Source organism: Pan troglodytes, chromosome 3 (genome assembly GCF_028858775.2).
Source record: "Pan troglodytes isolate AG18354 chromosome 3, NHGRI_mPanTro3-v2.0_pri, whole genome shotgun sequence".
Lineage (NCBI taxonomy): Eukaryota > Metazoa > Chordata > Mammalia > Primates > Hominidae > Pan > Pan troglodytes.
The window spans coordinates 50,093,651-50,117,896 of NC_072401.2; the positions used below are offsets into that span (position 1 = coordinate 50,093,651).

The 24,246-nt window shown below is 33.4% G+C and overlaps 1 protein-coding gene across 3 annotated transcripts in view; it reads left to right on the forward strand.

Annotated features, from left to right (window-relative positions):
* ANTXR2 (ANTXR cell adhesion molecule 2) overlaps positions 1-24,246 on the forward strand; it is a 159,937-nt gene that overhangs the window by 24,759 nt on the left and 110,932 nt on the right. For all 3 annotated transcript variants that reach the window (XM_001145172.6, XM_009447677.4, XM_009447676.4), the window contains exons 8-10: positions 12,556-12,616; positions 15,113-15,211; positions 16,997-17,066. In XM_001145172.6, coding sequence (XP_001145172.2) covers positions 12,556-12,616; positions 15,113-15,211; positions 16,997-17,066 — 230 coding nt within the window. The remainder of the gene's footprint in view (positions 1-12,555; positions 12,617-15,112; positions 15,212-16,996; positions 17,067-24,246) is intronic.

The window sequence follows — 24,246 nt, forward strand, 5'->3', positions numbered from 1 at the left end:
AAAACTTCTATTTGTAAAATTACGGTTTGATGAAAAACCTGAAGCCTGAGCAACTATAAAGATACATTCATAGGAGAAACAAAAATGGTAGGACTTACTCAAAACTGGAAACCAATTTTCAGGACTCCTCTTAAAAAGGACTGGCTATAATGTAAGAATAACTGTATATCAGGTTATTCTAGGCTTCTCTTTGTCCAAGGATCATTAGCGCTGAATGTAGATGAGGTATTTCATTATAATAACTTTCACATTAATGGTATGAAGGTTGAAACTGTATTGCCCCAACTCCTGTTTTTTTTTTACCTAATGCTTAATCTAGTGTTGGGTAAGTAGTCATTGCTTAATTCATATTTCTGAATTATAAGTAAATAAAATCTATGCAAGTTTTTGAAAATATTCTTATATTTTTATAATATAGTTATGGTATATTGGAGCATTAAAAATTAACTTCTGATTCCATGTGCATTAGATAAATAAATAAAATGAATAAAAATCTATACAAGTTCTTAAAAATGTTTTTATATTTTTCTAATGTAGTTATGGTATATTTGAACATTAGATAATTAACCCCTGATTTCATATAAATTTGATTTCATCCTCATATGTATGTTTCACTGTATTAAGACTCTTTTGATTTCACATGACAAGAACTCAGTTAATAATAGTTTAAGGAAAAGAAAAATAGAATGTTACTGGCCTGTAACTAGGTGGTCCAGAGAGGGAAATTACCTCAGGTACAGCTGGATCCAAGGAATCAATCATGTTGTCAGGGTCTTCTCTCTCAGTAAGTTTTGCCTATGTTTCTGTTTGCCTCATTCCTTGTTTAGATGAATGGTGGTGAACTGTAATTGCAAAAGGAGGCTTACATGGTCCTCAGCAAGTATATTGGAAAGTGAGGGGTGTTGTCTTTGCATCAGTGTATAGGGTCCCAGATAAGAACTCTAATTGATTCGGTTGAGTCATGAGCTCATTCCTGTACCAATTCTGTTGGGGGCAAGGGAGAGAGGGAGAAGAAGGTACTATGATTCACAGCCTCACTAGGACCACATGGAGTGGAAAAGAGTTTCCCAAATAGAAAGGGGCACTATTCATAGAAGTGTAAGGGTGCAAAAGTGTCCAGGGTAGGAACAAAAAAATCAGTAGTGATGACAGCTCACTATATTCAAATACATTTAAAATATTTTGACATATATTCTAAGAAGACACCCCATTCCTCCGAAATCCCACTTGATAATAAACATAGAAAGTTTCCTTTAAATTATTCATTTTATTAACTGATCTTATTTTGGCCTCTACTGTCCAAAGCTGTATTTGTATTTGCATGAAAATATTCCCTAATAATATTATTATTTTCTTTTTTAAAAAAAAAATTTGGTTGGGATTGTAGTTTAAGAAAATTAAATCCACTTTGAATAAATAAGTACAGCTTTGTGATAGTTTGTGAGAAAACTAAACTAAACTGATGACATTTGGTTACACAGATAAAATGAAATTCCAAATTTTAATTTCTTAACATTAACCTGTTGGACTATAAAAGATGTCCTACAGAGGCTTACCTGCTCTTAAAAGCAGATTTAATTGAGTGGAAGGAAATTGAACAGGTGCAGAAAATGGTTAATATTTGTGACCAAATGTACCATTTGGTGTACATTATGAGGGAAAATGTACAATTTCTCAATTATACTTCATTTTCCCCAAATATAATAATTCTCAGTTGATTCAGAAGCATTTGTTGGGTACTGGGCTGTGTTCAAGACACTTTGCTGTGTTTTGTATTACCAAAATGGGTATGGTCCCCAGACTCTTCAGAGCTTACAATTTTTAGGATGTGTATTTGGAAAATTAATAGAAGAATTAATAAGATATTTTTTCTATTATTGTTGCATAGGGAAACATTTCATTTGCCATCCTGGATTTCTGAAAAATCAAATGGAATAAATATAGACTAAGACTGCTTGGCAGATATACTTCATGTCTTAGTAAAACAAGAAAGTGGGCAAATAAGGCTAATACAAAATAATGTTTGCATCAGAGTGAAAATTATACCAGGAACAAGTTTCTTCAAATTCTGAAATAGTCTATTTATTATTATTTTATCTCATAAGTTCAAGGCAGTTTTTATAGGAAGCTTATTTATATTCTAAGCTAGCATTAAATGATTATTTTGAGTTTGTGGTGACCAAAGACAACAACAACAACAACAGCAAAACCAAAAAGTAGAGGCAGATAAACTTGTTTCCAATCACAAACTATGCATTTTTGGAATTTTTTCTATATTGTAATGAAACAGCAAGACTGCTAATATGATTTATTTTAAATATCAGAATTGTGAGATGTGGAAGAAACTAAAGTTTTAAAAAAGATTTATTATATGAGAGTATGTTCATCAACAATGCAATCAGAACTATCCATCTGTTTTGTTTGGAGCTCAGAAGACTAAAAGACAATGAGTATGATTTACCTTCTTCCACAGATCTCTTAGGGTAAAAGTTTGTTTAGAAATTTGTCATGTGTGCTTTTATTCCTTGCTTACTTGCAAGACAGAAGAGAATCCATATTTAGAAACTAGTCAGAGTGGTGTGTGCTGTATTGAGCAACTGATATTTTGAAGCTCTAAGCATTTTTAAGGAATGAACTCAACCAAAACATGTGATTATAAAATAGCAATTGTTCTTAGTTGAAGTATTACCCCTTAGAGAAAAATATATTTGGCTGGGGTGTTTGGAAGCCATAGAAAATATAAAAATCACACATCTGAATATTAAAAGGTAAAAAGGAAACAAGACAAGAGGATGAGAAACACCTTTCCAGTTGTTTTTGCTGCTTATGTTATGCAGTTGGATGTCTAATTACTAAAGCTTCATTTTGTTAGACCTTTAAAACTAATACTTTTCATATATTTTCCCCTGATTTAAACTTGAAATCTTTTTGTATTGGGGATGAATCCTTTAGTGTTTAAAGCTGCTCAATGAGTCAGGAAAAAAAAAAAAAAACTTGCTTTTTAAGACTCTACTACCCTTGCCAATATTTTCTGACATGCTGTGGGTCATGGAAATTGGCAGTTTCTATCTGTTAAGGACACGCCTGGAGCACTTGTAAATTATTTGTGATGATCGGTTGCCAGTGATGTTATAGATCCAAAATCAGTGTCAAAAAATTATTGCTGAGATGCATATTTAGAATTTTTAATAGATTTGTAAAAATTTTGGAGAACTTTAGGTAGCACATGTGAATGTATATATAAAGAAATAATCTATTTTGGGGAGGAAAAAGCCTTATTATTTAGAGTTGATCCTAAAAAATGTTATTACAGAGGAAACCATTTAATGGGAGTTAATACCCCTTTTCTCTTTTTATATATTCTACCTAAAATAAGACTTTAAAAAAAAGATAACACATAACTTAAGTTTGTTTCTCTTCATGTTGTTTTTGTTTTTGTTTAGTTTTGCATCTGGTCCAATATGCCTTATAGGTACTCTTAATTACCAAAATTTGAATTTATCCAAATAATTTTTTTTCACTATATGTAACTGAAAATACGCTTTGATTAATTCAAATAACTTCTCAGTAAGCTCTGTATCTTTTTACATGCATAACTCTTAGTGTTATATGCTCTGTTTTTTATCTTATAGTCATAATGGCCATGCTTCTTATTAAAAAGTTTTGCATTTACTTTTTAATTAAATAGAATAAACATTCATTGAGTAGCTGCTATTCATAAGATATTGCGCTATATACTTTTTATATTAGATTGAATTTTGAATATGTGGTATTATTCATTTTAAAAGTTTTTATTTCATTCTTCTGGAGTGGACTGCATTCTGTTTTCCAGATATAGTATCCTTCCTGTTGCCACTTAGAAATTAGAAAAAAATATGGATTTTAAAATATGTCTAGGCTTATATTAATTGTGGGAAGTGTTTTTGTTTTGGTCAAGCTGGGTGGTTGATCTTCAAGTCCTAAGGTCTAGCTCATAGATGTTTCTCTCAAATTCACCATAAACTTCAAAGACAACATAGGTCCTAAATAATATTGTGATTTTATCTCCCCATCTTAATTTATTGCATGATAAATTATTATCTTGGATCGACACCAACTACAACTCTCCACAAATCCCATATTACTTTAAATACCAGAAGAAAAGGCCATAACTATATCCATTGTGTATGTTTTTCAGGACATGATATTGCTTTTATTACTTCTTATGTGTCCTGCGTTTGTTATTATAGCATGTGTCTTTTATGTAAACATATTCAGGAACTTACAAGATCTCAATCAAAGTATGATTCCACATGTATCATGAAACCTCTAAGAAAGAAGAAATTAAGTCAAGGTTCTCACAAAACTCATGCCTTCTGATGATTTCTGGTTATTTTTGCTATGGATGTTTCCTTGACAATACCAGCAATTTGTCTTTACCGTCAGTTATTATTCAATAGTTATAAAAACTTGATTGTAACCATATAGGCAAGCAAGATAAGAAACTTCTTTGTAGCCAGTTGGATTCTTGGAGTATTTGTCCCTCTGACTTAGCGTTGGTTCTCAACCTCCAGCAAACCTTGCCAATTCTGATTCTAGAGTGAATTTCTGCCTCTTGTCATGTAGAAAGGAGATTTGGCCTTTGGTGAACCCATGCATCCTGACCATATTATACTAGATATAGACTCGATGCAAATTAATTTGGGACATTCCTAGAGTGTCCAGGCTTAAACACTGTTCTGATGCTTCATTCAAGTTGGGCTTTAGAGAAGAGACAACAGCAGAATCTACTTTCATCTCCTGCCAAACATCTATAATCTCAAGGAGGCCAGCAGGCAGGGCAGTCACAGCTGACTCTTACGGCTGGATCTGGACTTGCTGCTAACTGAAAACAAACCCAGAGGGATACATAAATAGCTTTATCTTATCCTACACTTCTCCCTTGCCAAATAGAAAAATTCCATGAAATTAGTTAGCAGTGTTCCCTGAACTATTGGGAGTATTTTGCTTATCTGAACTGTATAAATAATGCATCAAAATTTTATACGATCAGTTAGAAGCAACAGAAAATGTCATTATAATTTATAAGGGGTTAATGTTATTATCCCATCAGCAGTTTTATCCCAAAAACTTAGCAAAGGGAAAAATACTTGGGTTTTGAATTTCTCATGTTAATACATGACAGACTTTTTACCACACATTTTAAAGGAGGCATTCAAGACACATCTTAAGTAGGAGAGAAGGTTTCAGTGAGAAAGGATAGTGACTGTTATTGCAGAGATCAAATATTTAAAACTAGGCATTTAATTCACTAGCACAATAGGTTGGAATGCAGCCATTTTATACCAAATATCAGAATTTAGAACTCAATATGTTTTTTAAAATTCCATATTTGTATAAATTTTGGGGGTACAAGTGTAATTTTGTTACATGAATATTTTGCTTCAGGATGAAGTCAGAGCTTTTAGTATGGAATAAGACACATTGTACCCACTAAGTAATTTTTCATCCTCCACTCCCCTCTCTCCCCCAGGCTTGTTAACTCTTTTCTATTGTATATTTTTAGCAGACTATCAGCACAAGTCTTACAGATAGTATTGTGTATACCAATAGCTATTTTGCCTAGACGGATTCCTCCTAGAAGTTCATACCTTTATCTTCTGCCTATTGTGCCCTCTGAGAACAACCATCGGTTAAAAAGGTTTTAGAGACCCTGTGATTCACAAATATAAGAGGGAAAGAAACTAAGAAAAGGAACAACAGAGAAATTGGCCTTATAGGTAGACCTGTTTTTGCAATGTTGGGATCCCATTTTAGATTTTCCCTCATGCTGCTTGCATTTCTTGCTTTAAAATTTTTAGACTGCCTGAATTTCCATGCACAGTTATTTTTCATAGCTTAACAAACATCATTTTGAGTTTACAATATTATCAATTCACATATTCACATTCAATATAAAGTGTGAATGAGTTCATGAGATAAGAATAGGTACAATAAAATGGAGTATTTTGGGAGATAAAGGAAACCTATATAGAGAGCATATTTAGAAAAGAAGTAACTGTGTGTGTCTAGCAACCTAGGTGAGACAGTGAGGGGGAGAGGACCAAAGGCTAACATTCCGTATGAAAAATGTACCCAATGTCTGCTCCATGTCCAGAAAAAGTACAGAGAAAGAAAGAAAAACACCCCCAAACTTCTGCCTCACATTTCTGCTCCCAACTCAGGTAAATTCTAAAATTTTAGAACTATGAAACCTAGATGTCATTCACATAGTTAGTAAAGAAAATGTGTTCTAAGATCATATAACAAATTTAATTTTTATAAACGGAGTTTTGCAGTTTTCTAAGTGCCTGTTGTCTTCAGAAACCAGAGTTAGGGCTTGTGGTAGCTTGTTGTTCTAGTATGGCCTCTTTTGTCTTTTAGGTTCTGAATGATGCTGAGAAGTAAAAACTATGTATTTTTATCTGTGCAAAACAAATTTGAGATAGAAAGCATTAATACAGTAAGACAAGAAAGAAACATAATAATAAGAGAGAGGGCCTTAAGTATTTGGCTATCTTATAAGTTACTAATTCATAGAATGATTAAACATTTTAAATCCAAAGTCAATGGCATTAGGAATTTTAAAACAAACATACATTCTATTACAAAGATACATGCATGCGTATGTTTATTGCAGCACTATTCACAATAGCAAAGGCATGGAATCAACCCAGTTGCCCATCAATGATAGACTTGATTAACAGAATGTAGTACATATACACCATGGAATACTCTGCAGCCATAAAAAGGAATGAGATCATGTCCTTTGCAAGGACATGGATGGAGCTGGAAGCCATTATCCTCAGCAAACTAATGCAGGAACATAAAACCAAACACTGCATGTCCTCACTTACAAGCGGGAGCTGAACTGTGAGGTCACATGGACACAGGGTGGGGAACAAGACACACTGGGGCCTGTTGGGGGTGGGGTGGGGAGAGAGAGAACATTAGGAAAAATAGCTAATGCGTGCTGGGCTTAATACCTAGGTGACAGGTTGATGGGTGCAGCAAACCACCATGGCACATGTTGACGTATGTAACAAATCTGAACATCCTGCACATGTACCCCAGAACTTAAAATAAAAATTAAAAAAAAATTTTGAGAAAAAAGGAAAGAAGATCCTAACAAATAAAAGCAAAAGCTTCGTGATATACTTTCGAGGATAAGGAATAAGCCAGATTTTAGATTGTTTTTGGTAGCATTACAGGAGTCCAGACAAAACAGGCGGATACATTTCACTAGTTTGTTAAGAGTTAGATTTTGTAATGGTTAGATTATCCATCACAAACCTGGAGGGTGGTGGAAGGTGCTGGCTAGAAGAATGGGGTTTGGACTCAATAAAACCTGGGGACAACCTAGTTAAGAGCTAATTCTTCTAGGGCAGTTAAAAAAATCTTTCTAAGCCCCAGTTTCCTCATCAATAAAACATGGATAAAAATATTTGTTTATTAGACTTATGAGGATTAGCTGAAAAAAATTCATAAAAAGCACTTAGCATAGTTGCTGGAACATAAGTGCCCAATGAATGGTTAACTATTATCATTTAGAAATTCTTTTGAATTTTGGACTACTGATACTTGTACTTAATTTAGAAAATTTGACTTTTTGTTATCTATATTAATGTTTGAGGACTTAAAACTAGGGATTAGGTAATAAGGTATATAATTTTTTTATTTGTAAATACTCCTTAATACTAATATTACTTTTTGGGTGAACAGATGCTTCGATAGTATACTTTTTCATGGTGATATCAGGTTCTTTGCCAATATGTGTGTGTGTGTGTGTATATGTGTGTGTGTGTGTGTGTGTCTATGCATGCGTATATATCCCCCAAAATATCAAATGATGAAATTTTGCATTTAGTGTGTGCATGACTTAACATACCCTAGATTTATTAAGCACTTGATTTATCTTTAAATTTGATCTATTGGTCTATGGTGCTGTTAGCTCTCTCTAATATCAGCTAAGGCTATATTTAGTAGAAACTATTTTCTTTTACTATTGAAACATAATGATGACAGCATATATTAGAGGGAAAGTCCTTACAATTTTCTCTCTTGTACCGATGATGGAGTTGCAAAGTATTAAAGATAATTTGCCATTTATTGTGGATGGGACACCTGATCCAATGTTCAGTCAGTAATATTATTTAATTTGGCAAAAATTAACTAGAGTGTTTAGAATGTTTCTCCTCCTTGTCAGTTGTTTAGAGATGACAGTTTTAATATAATAGACTCATTTTGGTTTATTCTATTTTTTCTTTCCTTTCAATTTTTATTTTAGATTCAGGAGGTACATGTGCAGGTTGTGCAGGTTTGTCACCTAGGTGTATTGCATGATACTGAGGTTTTGGGTCCAGCTGATCCCATCACCCAGGTACTGAACATAGTACCCAATAGCTGGTTTTTCAACCCTCATCTCTCTTCCTTCCTCCCCCATCTAGTAGTCCCCAGTGTCTACTGTTCCCATCTTTATGTCCATGAGTACCCAATGTTTAGCTCCCACTTATAAGTGAGAACATGCAGTCTTTGGTTTTATTTTCTTGCATTAATTCACTTAGGATAATGGTCTCCAGCTGCGTTCATGTTGCCTCAAAGAACAATATTTCATTCATTTTTATGGCCGTGTTTTATTCCATGGTTTCTATGTGCCACATTTTCTTCATCCAGTCCACTGTTGAGGAGCACCTAGGTTGATTCCATGGCTTTGCTGTAAACAGTGCTGCGATGAACACGCGATTGCTTTTTGGTGGAAGAATTTATTTTCTTTTGGATATGTATCCTGTAATGGGATTGCTGGGTCAAATAACAGTTCTAAGTTCTTTGAGAAATCTCCAAACTGCTTTCCACAGTGGCTAAACTCATATTACCACTAGCAGTGTATAAACATTCCCTTTTTTCCACAACCTCACCAGCATTTGTTGGTTTTCGACTTTTTAATAATAGCCATTCTGATTGATGTGAGATGGTATCTCATTTTGGTTTTAATTTGCATTTCTCTAGTGATTAGCAACGTTGTGCATTTTTTTGTATGTTTGTTGGCCACTTGTATGTCTTCTTTTGAGAAGTGTCTGTTCACCCATTTTGATATCTTGAACATTTCAATTTGTATAATTACTTGGTGAGAATAGACTATTAACTTTTGTTTTTGTAAAACTGTTCAAAAAATTTATGGTGCAAACTATTTGCATTCAGACATCAAATTATTTTGATTTCTAGTTGTTGCTTTCTTAATATTGGAACATGGTAAACTCTAGATGGAAAAGAACAAATTTAGAACAAATTTTATTTTCTAAAAATGCATAAATTCTCTTCTTACTCTTCTCCCTCCTCTCTATTTTTCATTTGGAAATGGTTTTGGTGAAGTTTGTTTCAAATTATAGATTTCTGGATTTCCAACATTCATAATTTATGGAAGAAATAGATGCCTCATCACATAAATTAACTTTATCCTGACTCATCTGTGTCCTAATATGATTTTTGGTTTGTTAATACGACTTTTTAATATCCTCATTAATTTATGTGTTCAATGTTTATTCCTTAAGCATTTATTGGTTGTACCGAAGGCACAAAACAATGTGTAAGGCCCTGAATTTGCTGTATAGTATAATTCAATCTCATTTCTTTCCTCAAAAAGTTTGTTTTCTAGTAGAAGAGTTGAGTTATGCACTAATAATATAATTTAAGGTCCAAACAGTTTTTTTTTTTATAAATAAAACAAACTTTAGAGAGGAGCATATGCCATGGAAATTCAATTAGGTAACATTAGATTGTGATACCAATGTTATGACTTGTGCTCTCACTACTTGCTTTTCAATGAATGTGTTACCTGAGTCACTTTTCCATTCAATTATATTATTTTTAGAAAAACTTATTTTATTAAAATAATTATGAATATTGAATTAATGTAAATGTATTGTTATTAGCAAATGTAAGCTATACTGTTTACTGCAGGATATATCTAACATTAGCTATCCTTAATCTCTGCTTAATTTAACTTGATTTCTTTAAACTCAGACTTTAATAGAACATAAATTGTTGAATCATCCTGAACCTCTTCTTTAAAATTAAAATACCTTATAGGGGATATACAGGGCCTGGCTCCAAAGATGTAGATCACCAACAGTCCTGGAGGGTGTTTGTTCTTCAGCCTTAAAGAGATCTCCTTAGGAGAATTGCTCATTTGATATTGCTATTGGAACTCTCATTTATTTAGAAATGTTTTGATGGATTGGATCAAATTAAAAGACCAAGTCAACATATGCACAATTATCTTAAATATTATGAAATCTGATTGACTTATGGTCAGTGCTGATAGAAGACAGAAAACAAATATAAAGTTACAAATTCACTGAAGTCATTCTGGATGCATGTTTTTTGACATGATCTTTAGAAAATCCTTTTGTAATTTTTTGATTTACTTTATTCTGAGGAATTGTAGAGAAATGGTTTCTATTGCCAATAGATGTAATCTTTAAGTGCCTCATAATTTTCGTGAGTACTTGAAATATTTTTTCAGTAATACTGATAAAGCTATGGCTAAATAACTAATAAAGAGATTGTAAACTGAAAGATGCAATTAGTCTTCTTAATAAGATCTGTTTTAAGATAAATTCCTTCAGGACTGATGACAGACAAAATAGATTTGGGGGTTTTGTGTTTTCCTTTAACCTTCCATTTTGATGGTTCACTGTTGTCACTGTTATCTCAGATTGGCCAAAGCTATAGCTATAATGCCCATTTTTGTTAGTTGGAACCTTTTCAGCTTCATATTCCTTTGCAAATCTTTTCTATTCTATTTCCTTCAGAGTCTTGTTATCTGAATTATGTCCAAATTTTTAAAGATGTTAGTGATTTGAAATACTACCCTTCCAAGAGGACACATTAACCTTTAACAAGAGTTCTTAATTCTTGAATCCATAAAAGTGAATATTGGTTATTGTAGATAAAGTAGCAGACCAAGAGGAGGTATTTGGGTGCAGAAAGGTCTTTGAGTGCCTATGGAATCTCTTTGGTCATTTCTGGATTTAAATGGGCCTCATCTGCAGTTTCTCGGATATAAAATTTTACGAGGTTTGTTTTCTAATCACAAAATCCTCAATCACTATGTGAAAAGTTGAGTTTATTGGAAAGTTATCTTAAAAAGTACAAATTCTCCCTCTTTTCAGAGATGTATATTCAGCAACAAAGTTCCATGATTTGACACAGTTGATTTTAGGGGCTGAGAACTTATAGTTTCGCTGTTATTAAAGAAAGCACGGAAAGCATGTCTATTTCCTGCTACAGTCCTTACTTCCTATTCTAGTTATGAAAAGGAGATGCTAGAAACTGCTGTAAATAATCTGTCTTCAACTTCTGCCAAGAAAGGAATGTCAAGAAAGGAATTCTGGAGATCATCTGGAATTTGTCTGACTGATAATATAGTGCAGAGCAGCTCTAAAAATAAAGACAGGATTGTTGTCCATGAGGAGCAGCGTATTTCATCATTGTTTTTCAGTTGTAGCCTTGTCCCTTGTGTGGTGGTTTCTGTTTCTCAGAACAAGCTAAGAAGAGCAGTTCTGTTCCTGTGTTCTGGGAATGCTTGAGTACGGAGTCTGTGTTTTTAAAAAGAATATTGGCTCATATAAGGAGTCTATGTTCTGCAATTGTAATTTTTTATGCATGTAAGAGGGACTAGCACCCACAGGAATTAAGCCTGAGAAATGGGATAGAAATGCCACTGTCCAATAAAGAGAAGTGCTTTTTAATTTTAATTTTAATTTTAATTTATTTATTTGTTTGAGACGGAGGCTTGCTCTGTCGTCCAGGCTGGAGTGAAGTGGCATGACCTCGGCTCATTGCTGTGTTAAAGCGATTCTCCTGCCTCAGCCTCCCGAGTAGCTGGGATTACAGGCACGAGCCACCATACCTGGCTCATTTTTTGTATTTTTAGTAGAGACAGGATTCACTATGTTGGCCAGGCTGGTCTTGAACTCCTGACCCCAAGTGATCCCTCTGCCTCGGCCTCCCAAACGGCTGCGATTATAGGCATGAGCCACTGTGCCCAGTCAGAAGTGCTTTTTTATTGATATTATGTTGAACCACCGCACCCAGTCAGCAGTGCTTTTTTATTGATATTATATTGGTCTTCTGAACAGAAAACATAACAGCATTACTAAACAGGGGGTCTGATTTGTTATCTTGTTTTTGCTTGATTGGGAAAGTCAACATAGATTTTATGGCTGCAGGAAATTTTAGTTATCTATTCATACCCAAGGTTATCAGACTTTGAGACAATGCTCACTTTTCCTGTGCTTATCTGAATTTACTTTAATCAAATAAGGATCCTACAGTACATAATCTTAAAATATACCCTGAAATACAGTGCAGAAGTTTCCTAAGAACTTGGTAGCTGTACACGCTATAGTTAATAGATTTTCTCTGAGATCTATTGAAGTATGGAGAAGACCTCAAGGTTATTACTAATCTTATAATTTACTTCACATTGTAATTTTAGATCTATAGCTTGGTAATCTTTTTTTTTTTCTTTTTTAGATACTAGCTCAGTCATGTACTGAAATCCTAGAATTGCAGCCCTCAAGTGTCTGTGTGGGGGGTAAGTGTTTAGAATTTAAAAATACCATGTAAGAAATTGTATTTTTTTCCTAGCTAAAATATATGATATGAAACTCATGTTGGAAAAAGAATAGCAAAATTAACTTTTTTGGCATCTTTTTTGTGTAAGAATTTTTAAATAATTCCTTGAAATATTTCTATTTTAAATTCAAATTTTTAAGATTGGAATGTTATTTTAAATAATGAGCATATTGTGTGACAGGCTTTTAGAATCTTCTGTATATTTAGTTCACGCTTGAGACCTTTCCTATGGCAAATAAAATAAAATATGAAATTGTTTCTTTTGTCTGATTATACAAACAGTCAGGTATATGTAGACTTTGAGCTCCACGCTTTGATGACCTGGACAAAGTACAGAATCTGCCAGCTCAGGGTACATAAGGAAGTGACTTATGGACGGATTGCAGGAAGGAAGCAGGTGGCTTTATCAGCTGGTGCTAAGCACATACTCAGGTTTTCACACCTCCCAGCCATCCTTGCCCAGACAGAGTGTGATTCTCTCTGGCCTATTTTGTTTCTTTTTCAAGCCTGACCTACAGTTCATTTTAACCTGACTTTACTTGAAAAAGGAAAAATATTGGGTCTGGTGGGGGAGAAAATATGTTGTGTAATGTACCATAGAGCCTCTCAGCCGGTTGTGCATGGTCTCACATTCTGCATCTTCTAGATTCCCTAATGAATGAATATGGAGATGTTTAAGGAAAGTAGTGCATCTGAACATCCCAGGGAAGGATTATCTTCCCTAACAGTGAAGGTTAATACATTTCTAGAGATAACAAAGAAAAATAAATGGAAAAATAATATTAAAATAGTAGCTGTTGTTTATTAAACTCCAATTTTGTGCTGAGGGTATACTGGGTTGTTTGCATTTATAATTTTACCTAATCCTTATAACAACACTATTGAAAGTTTTATACGTCCCTGGTTTACAGATGGGGAAGCTGAGGCAGAGACAGGTTCAGTGCTTGCTACTAGTAATTACCCTGTTTGACCCTTTCCTGTCTGACTTGAATGCCCATACTCTTACCGAATCACATTTTACCTGCACTTTATTTTTTTTTATTTTTTTATTATTATTATTATTATTTTTTTATTATACTTTTAAGTTTTAGGGTACATGTGCACATTGTACCTGCACTTTATTTTAACTTGCAAGTGAAATTCCTTTCATAACATAGTAAATGAAAAGTGCGTTGGCAGTAGTTTCTTGCATAGTTAATGACTATATTATACTTGTATTATGTTAGATATGAGAAGTTTTAGAGGACTGGTAATGTTAAATTAAAATAGAGAACAGGCCTGAAGAAGCCTTAAGCAGGCAAAAACACTTAGGCCTCATAAGTAGCCTTAACCTTATTTGATTTACAAATATAATTGGAGTTTAATTTGAACTATTTATTGTCAATGCCTACATTAAGAAAAATAGAATTTAAGTGCAACCAATCAAAAACAACCAACAAACTTATATAACTAGGGACTTTCCACGTGATAGACCAAACAAGGCAACTGTGTAACTATAACCCGTCAAATACTTTCTTTGGTTTACTTCCACGTTGGTTCTATAAAAGCCTCCCCCTTGTATTCCCTTGGTAAAGCTGCCAAACCACTTCTGATTTGGATCTGTCTAATTCAAGAATCTTCTGCTCAAATAAACTATTTAAAATTTTATTTGTGATTCAATTTACCTTTTAAATAAGTGTTAATCACTATTAAAATAGTTAGTATACTATCTTGCAGCTTAGCAGTAAACATTCATTGTCTGTCAAGATATTCGATCAGTTAACTTTCATTCCAGCCTATTCTCTCACTCTCTAACATGTTTTAGTGCTTGCTTCTACTATAAATAATGGTACAGTAAGTTAAATCAACTTTTGTGACTGGCCATCGATTATTAGTAATTCAAAATACGTGATCTTTTGATTATTTATAGGTTTGAAATAGAAAATGAATCAGGATTAGTAAGGTGAAGAAGTGGTTAAAGAAGAATTCTGTATGGAACTGGCATAGATTAAAGAAAGTACTACATATGACTTTTCTAAGAACTAAAAAACGTACATAATTAATTAGTTTTATTTACATTCCCAAACTTAAATACCTGAGAGTAGGGAAAAACAAAGTTTTTTTCCCCCTGGTATTTTCCTAAGGATAGAAATTGAGGAGGTTTGTATAGTATCTGTCTGGGAATGACTGTTAATGCTTCTGTTCTATACCTTGGTCACTACTGGGAATCACTTTGTTTAGAAAATAAAATAATGCATCCCCATGTGGCAGTGAATGGTATCTTCACTACATTTACCTAGAGGGTCTGGGAAAGCCAGCACAGTTGGAAATATAGAGCTATGTCTTCATTGCTATTAGTTAACTGAATAGTATGAAAAAAATTATTCTTTGCACCTTAATACTTTCATTTCAGCTTGTGTTTTTTATCTTTTTGGTAAAGCAGTGATTAAATGTTTATTTTTCCTTTTACTTCTAGAGGAATTTCAGATTGTCTTAAGTGGAAGAGGATTCATGCTGGGCAGTCGGAATGGCAGTGTTCTCTGCACTTACACTGTAAATGAAACATATACAACGAGTAGGTCCCCAGTAATCTCAGTGTTGTCTTAATCTCTGCAAAGCACATCAGCATCAAATGTTTTCTTTTTTTCTCCAACTAAAACTAACTGACATATTTTTTAATCAAAGAAGAAAGAAATGAAGTCTGAATGATAATACAAATAGTAGTGATAATTATTTAATAGTTATTTAATAATGGCAACATTTGTTTATAACTTAATAAATGCTGGACCCTGTCCTAACTTCCCTCATTGAACAGATGATGGTTTGTGGCTAAAAGAATGAAATTACTTGCATGTGGTGACACAGCTAATAATGGACAGAGCTGATATTTGAACCCACTTTTCCTGACTGTACTCTGTACCTACTGCATCAAACACATGATTTAATTGCTTCTTTCCTCAGGCTTCTTTCTTGTCACACCTGCCTTAAAATCTAATTATCTTCAGCTTCTCCCCTACTTGTTCCTTTTTTTCTTTCTTTCTTTTTTTTTTGTAAATTGTTTCCTTTATCTAATTTCCCAATAATTTGTTAGTTTATTGAAGATAGTCTTTTTTTGCCTTATAGATTTTTGCATCTCAAATTCTCACCCAGCATAGTGTTGGTTGATAATTTTCATATTTATTGAATTGAGTTTTCATTTTCCCTACCTTTGACTTTTAAAAAAGCCAAGAGTACGTTTTTGTTTTCATTCTGAAAAAACCCTCCCTCTTAAATAGACCTTAGTTTTCTGAGCATCTTGAGTATCTATATAAATGTTTTTCCTTATTAATTATTATTTGCCCTTCAAAATTTATATTGTAAAGCAGACTTTATAACTTTGTAAACTCTGGTAGAGTTATTTTTTTAGATTCATCTGCCATTTTGCTGTTTATCTGAGTATAAACACTCCAATTAACACAGCTTTGGCCATACACACAGTACCTATTCAATATGTGTTTACTGAATTAAAATGGTAAGGATCTTAGCATGCTAAATGTCATAATTAATTCCTCTCTTTTCTATTAAGATCACAATTTTAGTAAGGCAAAAATTTACAAACTCTCTTCATAGTAGGTTCCACAATTGAGTAGGACAAGATCATTTTATTTTTATTCAGTAGTCATTTGTATCTAAGCATTAGCTTCACCTAGCTCCTTTTGATTACATATTTGAGTTCATTATAAAATAAACATATTTCATGTTTAGCTACATAAGATTAAGTTTATTAAAGTAAATCCTCAAATAAGTGAAATTGGTATTTTCCTCTTTTAGATTCTAGAATGATCAGTTTGACTAAGTAACTTTTCTGCATATTTCTAGTCTAAATCATTTTTCTCATATTTTATTAAAGTTACAAGGGTGATTTAAGTATGTGACTTCATAAAATGCATTTATTTATTGTAGACAAATGTTTTATTAAACTTGTGAAATAAGTTCATTTTCCTTTGGACATCTAACTTTCACCTTCCTTCATCTTTTCTAAAGTGTGCTTTTAAAATAATACAGAGCATTTGTTTTTAAAAATCTGAGATATTTAAAAAATTTAAGAGAAAATATATTTTATAGTATCTAGAATGGTATGTGAACTTAGTCTAAGTCAAAATAATCCTAACTTATGATTTACCAACACTATATGTCAATGGAGCATATAATCTCTTTCCATTTTTCATTCCCTTTCACTTCTCTTTCTTTAGTTTTTTTATGTTAATATATCTAGTATTCCACATTTGAACTCTGATTGAAGCATGCTGTTCATATTATTAATGAAACTGTGTGAGATGCATAAAACCCTTTACTAATTCAGTGGCATTTTATTTTCTAGGTGTAAAACCAGTAAGTGTACAGCTTAATTCTATGTTTTGTCCTGCACCTATCCTGAATAAAGCTGGAGAGTAAGTACTTAATTTAAAACAATTTTATAACATTTTTAGTAAAAAATTATTAGAAAATGGTGACATATACATTGGTCATTTTATTCTATCTTTTTTTGATATACAGAGCATTAAAAAGTAAGCCTCGGGCAAGCCACTTAACTTAGTACTAGGCAAGCAAGTTAGTACTTCAGCTATACTCTTAGTAGGTTGAAAATGCTAAAAAGTGTTTTAGCTAGTTTCTTCAATACTGATTAAAAGGCTCTATGAATATTTATCTGGATGGGTTTGAGAACTATTATTAGAATCTATAAATAATCAGAGCCATAAACATTATTTTAAACACACACACATGCACACACACACACATGTGTGTGCATGCACACACCCAGTTCAAAAGTGAGATTTTCAATAATTACTATAGTATTTAATAAATATTGCGATTAAAGTGCCTCAAGAACATGGCTAAAAAAAGGCACACCTTGCACTAGGAAATACTTGTACATTTGTATTAACTTGTGCTTTGTGTTCCATTTCTGTTAAGGTCTATCTTTTCATCTTCTTTTGTGTGGCCAAAAAACCACGATATCTGCTAAAAAGAAAAATAAATTTAGTTTGGATGAAGGAGTCTTATTTGAATTGTTTATACACAAGTAATTCTACTGATAATTTAGTGTTCCCATTTGTGATTTTTTTCAGTTCTATGATGAAGCAAATGATTACAAATAGTTCAAATATTCTCTAGCCCAACAGTAGAGCATGTTTAAGATAGTTAATAGGATACAGTTTTCTAGGATCTCTTTATATAGATCTGATACTGAAAGCAGGGAAAAATTACATATACAAGGCCACAATCCAAAATCTGGATTAGTATTTAGAGACTGAAAATGATATTTTCCTCTATGAAACTAAGAAAATCATTCTAGCATTTTTAAGCTGACTTTTATCTTTTGTGGATACTTAAATATTCAAGATATCTATCGCACATCACTTTTGGTCATGCAAGTAAATTGGAGCAGTATCAGCTTTCTGTTTTAAATAGATTCAAAGAAGCTGCACAAGATGGCTTACAAAACTAAGAGTATTATTCGTTTTCTGTATCATGTAATAATCTATGTTATTGACAACATGCCTGTGGCTAAATTAAATTGGCATTGGAATTTGAGGCAAGTCAGTTTCTTGTGGAGCCATCTTAACCCCAAGCACACCGTAGGACTCAATGGCTTTCTGAATAATCGTGTCTGTATTAGCCATGATACATCTATTGACTTAAAGTTTAGTCTTGTTTTACTGAATCTGTAATTCCAGGTTGGTCCTCCTGAATATTCCCCCAATCTATCTCCCAAACTGTATTTTCCATTTTAGTTATTGGCAGCTCCATCATTTTTGTTGTTCAGGTAAAAATCTTTTGAGTCATTATTGATTTCTTTCTCTCTCTTAGACCCAGTCTATCAACAAATCTTAGCTCTAATTTCAAAATTTATCCAAAATCCAATCTCTGCTTTCTACCTCTACTGCTACCATTCTAGACCAAGTTACTGTCATCTCTTGCTTGGATTATTAGTCTCTCAACTGGTCTTTCTGTTTCCATCCTTCACAAGAGTGATCTTGTTAAAACAGATTATTTTATGTCATCTCTTCACTTAAGATTCTCTGTGATGAGTTCTTTACCCCACTCAGAGTAAAGTCTAATTAGTGTAATACTGTACCAGGTTCTACAGGGTCTGGCCTCTCACTCCCTCTCAGACTTCATCTTCTATTTGCTCTTTCTACTCAGTTATGGTCACACTGGCCTCTTTGCTGTTCTTGACCACACCTGCACACTCCTGTTCCTGCACTTTTATACTTCTTGTTGCCTCTGCTTGGATTGCTCTTCCCCTGATGTAGAACTGTATGTGAACTTAGTCTAAGTAAAACAAAACAAATCCTAACTTACCCCATTTAATCATGCAATCTTCCTCTTTGAGTCTGTAACCTGTATACCTTTTTCATGTTTTATTTTTTCTCCAAAGCCAATTGTTTGTCTGTTATTATGTTTCTACTTCCTGCTAGGACACATTTTGTCTTGTTTCTTGTTGTATTACTAGCACTTAACACAATGTCTGACTCATAGTAGATTTACTAAATGTTTGATGGATAAAAGGATGAATGAATTTTTCTTAAATATTTTTGTTTACCAGTTAACATAATGATCTGAAAGAGGTCATTTGATTGGTGGGATCAGGTACTTGTACCAGGATAGAGGAAAATGGTCAGAATTTTATTTTGGGGGGCCATACTATTTAAAGCAGAAAAAAAAAATCTTGGCTTTCAAATAATAGTGACTAGTTAAAGAAAGTAATTTACTTTCTTCTCTGAAGTAGTTATAAAATGCATTATGCCTGTTTTATCCCAGGCACTGATTTTGTTTTCTCTAGAATTTGCCTTTGGGCAAAAGTCTTCTTTTGAAGAGAATACCATCGGGGCTAGTGATACACTTTAATTATTTGTAGATAGGTTAAATACCCAGGAGATACATTTTTTAATCACACATAGCATAATAAATATCAGACATGAGAAATCATCATTCATTTAGATTTTGACATTAATATTTCACCTACAAGCAAACTGAGAATGTTCTGGGACAGAGATGTGTCTAAAAGAATTGCTTTTGTCTTCCTTTCCTGGATCAGGTACATGATACCATTGAAGCAAAGCTTTAGATTTTATTTGTTAATGTACTGGGTATTTGGGGACATCATTATTTATTTTACTTAGTATGTTGCAAGTAATTTGGACCTTTCCTGTGCCTTGAATTTTCTTCAGACACTTTTGTAGGTGATGAGCTCTCTTATGAGATTGGATTGAAATCAACACAATTGAAACAGTTTAGCCTTGTAAGGTGACTGATGCTTAATATGTTTGCCTAATTAGCTTTTGGCTAAGGATTCAAACCCATTAAGTAGCTAGTTAGTCTATGTTTCAAATAAACACATCTGGCCCAACAATGAATGAAGGTTTTTTGTGTGTGAGGGTGACAGATGTGGTGATAGTTCCCCTCATTCTCTCACTTAAATAATTAACAACATGCTGGTGAAGTAACCCTAGACAGAGAGCCTCAAAGCCAGATGCACAGTCTCAGAGCTGCATCCATGGGCATGTGCCTCATCTCATTAGCCTGCTCTATCCGTTCTTTTCTTATCTTTATGTTATTTCATGAATTTCACTTTGTTTGAGGATTATTCTTTTAAAAACTTAAGGCCTGTGGATTTTGGTTTAAAAGAGCATGTGGGAGATGGGGGAGTAAGAATGTAGCCGAGTAGCTAGGACATAGGTCATCATTTGGAATTTGATGTTATGGAGTAAATGAAAGTTAAAGTTATCTGGGCAAATCCTGTCCAGGTATATCATTTTGAGCATTGTTCAGATGGGTCTTTCAATAACTTTTTTGATAGATCTGTCTGATACAGAGATCTGTATTTATTAAATTTCTTTATTTGATATAGATTTTTAGGCTAAGATGAACAAACTCTTATTATTTAAACAGAAAGAATGGTCATAGTAGTGAGGTTGTTTTCTATTTTTTTGGATGAACACGGTTTACTTTTAAAATGGTGTATGATTAAACAAACTGTTTTACCAAGAAAAATCTGCCTATTATTTAGAAATTTATTTCTAAAAGTGGTTCCTTTGTGCCAAATTGTCTTCTTTAAGTTTGAATAGGATGCATTCTCTGATGTTCTTTGGATGTTCCCTAATCCAGGGCACTAGCCTCACAGTTTAATGTGCAAGTATTACAAGTATTTGCAACGTGGGCTTATTCTATGACCCTTGTTTTGTGAGACATCAACAATAGCACAGCTGTTCTGCAATAGTTGAGATCTCAAACCTGTAATTTGGCAAGAAGAACAGAGCAAATTGGGTAAATATACATAAACACATTGTGAAGAAAGAAAAACAGAACAGAATGAACCGGAGTCTTATCCTACAGTTTGTTTGATAGAGATGATTTAAGGAGGCATATGGTATAGTTAAATGTGCTTTCAAAAACATTGGCCAGAATCTTCTGGCAAATATGAAATAAATATCTAAATCAGATGAAACTGATAGTATTAGTTCTCTTAAAAGGCAGTGTGGGAAGACACTTGACAGAGTGTTTTGAGAAAGAAGTGGTGGGACGTCACTGTCTGTGGAAAATTTCAAGGAAAACTGAAGGATCATTGAGATGAACACTGTGGCAGAATTGAGGTTAGAGCCTGGCTTCATAATAGAATCTTTTTATTTTCTTCAACTTTTTTTTTTCAGTATTAAGCCTAATCTATTTTTCCTGAAATAAAATTGATTAATTCTATTTCTCTTTCTTGATTAGATAAATTCTGCCTTTACTACAGTTTCTGTTCTTTCCAAAAGTATACTTCTATCTGTATGTGTGTGTATGTCTACAGAATCCCTAATTCTCTTATGTTAGTAGCAGGTGATACAACCACAACATTATTCCTTTTGCTTCTTGTGAGGAATGAGATTTTATTTTTTGGAAAAATCATGGATATTAAGACATTAGTTATGTCTTTATTTGAATATGAACATTAGAACCATGATGATATGGGTTAAAGCTAAGGGCTTTCTCTGTTTCTGTACCCCACACTTCCTTGGTGGAACATTTCTCTTTTCCTTCACATGGTGCACTGTTTTCAAATTATATCTATCAATGTGATAAGTTCACCTAATCTGCATTGCCTCTTCATCCTAAGTATTATATACAGTTCTGGCAATGTCTTTTAACACATGAACACATGGAGGGGTGGCTAATAAGATGTCACCATGTATGGGAATGTTAAATAGGATACAATTTAAAATACTGAAAAAAATACTATTCAGATGTGATGCATTAACTCTCCAAACATTGGAAGATCTGTCACATGACAGACAGATTTGAATTGTTCTTTATTGCTACAGGAGAAAAAGGGTGAAGTTAAGGGGAAGCACATTTCAGATCAATATAAGGAAATACTTTCTAAAATTTAGAATTATTTAGTAGATAATTATTTGGACAATGAAAAGTATTTAAAGATGGACACCTATATGAGGATGTAGAGAATATTCTTGAAATAGGTACTTAAATCCTCTTATATATCTGCTTCTAAATTTTATATTATCAAAACTTTTCATTATTACTAAATGTATTAGTCCGTTCTCACACTGCTATAAAGAACTGCCGAGACTGGGTAATTTATCAAGGAAAGAAGTTTAATTGACTCACAGTTTTACATGACTGGGGAAGCCTCAGGAAACTTAGTCATGGCAGAAGGCTAAGGGGGAGCAAAGACCTTCACATGGTGGCAGGAGAGAGAAGTGCAAGCCCAGGAAAAATGGCCACTTTTAAAACCATCAGATCTCACGAGACTCGCTCACCATCATGAGAACAGGATGGGGGAAACCCTCCCCATAACCCATTCACCTCCTATCAGGATCTTCCCTTTACACGGGGGGATTACAATTCAAGAATGAGATTTGGGTGGAGACACACAGCCAAACCATATCACTAAGACTCTAAAGTTTTGGATGAAAGGCACTCAATTTGATTGATTTAGGCACTAAATTGACTTGGTGATTGTTTTTTAAGTGTCTTTTTAGAATGTTATTAAAAAAAACACAGCAAATAGAAAGTGCTTATTTTTAGTGCAATACTAAGAACAATTATAATACAGCTTTCCTGTGATGTCCAGTAAATCTCTGAATATAGCTTTTTTTCCTTCTGAAATGTAGACATCTTGCTAACTGCAATTTTTGTTTTATCTATTACACATATTGAGATATGCTAAAAATAAGTCATTTAATTCAAAAATCTTTTAGCCACTTTTAAGAAAGTATCCTTAGTCAAAACATTAATTTACATATAAACTAATTACTAGAAGTGGTACCTTTAAACTATTCATGAATATGGAATCTTATCTTCCAACTTAAAATCTTTATCATTCATAAAACTATCTTTTAAAAAGCACTGCAGAGCATTAAATAGTATCACTTGATTTCAAAATATCTTAAGTCACCATAATTGTAATAACTTTTTGAGTAGCTGCCAGTTTAATTTTCAGTATGTGCAAATTGGAGGTAAATTATTTATTACTTCCAGCAAATGTCTTTCACAATTTTATTTAATTTTTTCATCCTTTTTAATGGATCATAAAATGACAATCTTTTATTGGATATATATAAAGTCAGAAGCAAATGAATGCTTTGCAAATAGGTTACTGTGGATTGAAATGTCAATCATAATTCATGGAGTATAACATTTCTTAGATCAGAATAGCTTTGACATATGGCACTGAGCCATTCTCCTGTTTTGGAAGAGTCATGCATCTTTAGACATTAAATAGAAGTATGTGACTATTAGGACTTAGTGAGTTTTATTTACTAAATTGTGTATCACAGTACTATTTAATAATTTCTCATGTGGAATGACTTTACTATGTTTGAATTTAATTTTATTACTATTGTCAGTTGACATGAAAGTACACTTCAATCAATCTTTTTGTTACATTAAGTTGTTAAGCTTTCTTCTATCCTTCTACTTTGAAAAAACATATTTTAATGATGGAGCAAAGCATGGATTAAGATATTTGTTAAGAAATATTAAACAATGTAGAACCAATTTATAGAAAATTAAGTTGAAAGTGTTGCCATTTCCCAGCATTATCTTCCCTTACCTCCCTGTATTATCTGCACAAGGTGCCACTCTTGTCTCAGAAGGTTTTCCCTTGTCTTTTGTGACTTCATATTCTCATCCTAGCTGTTTCTCCCCTTTCTCCTCAGATATCCCTTTAGACTACTTTTGTTTTTACAGTCTCTTAACTGTCAGTTTTTTCTTTTTGAGGTGGGGTCTCACTGTCACCCAGGCTGGAGTGAAGTGGCATGATCTGACTCACTGTACTTTTGGCCTTTCTGGCTCAGGTGATCCTCCTACTTCAGCCTCCTGAGTAGCTGGGGCTACAGGCATGTACCACCACACCCTGCTAATTTTCTGTACATTTTGTATAGACAGGGTTTCACCATGTTTCCCAGGCTGGTCTCAAACTCCTGGGCTCAAGCCAACCACCCGCCTTGGCCTCCCAAAGTGTTGGGATTACAGGCGTGAGCCACAGTGTCCAGTGCCCCTCAGTTTTTATCATGGTTGGAGGATACTTGACTTATAAACTCACCCTTTCTGTGGCTCCCTTTTTCT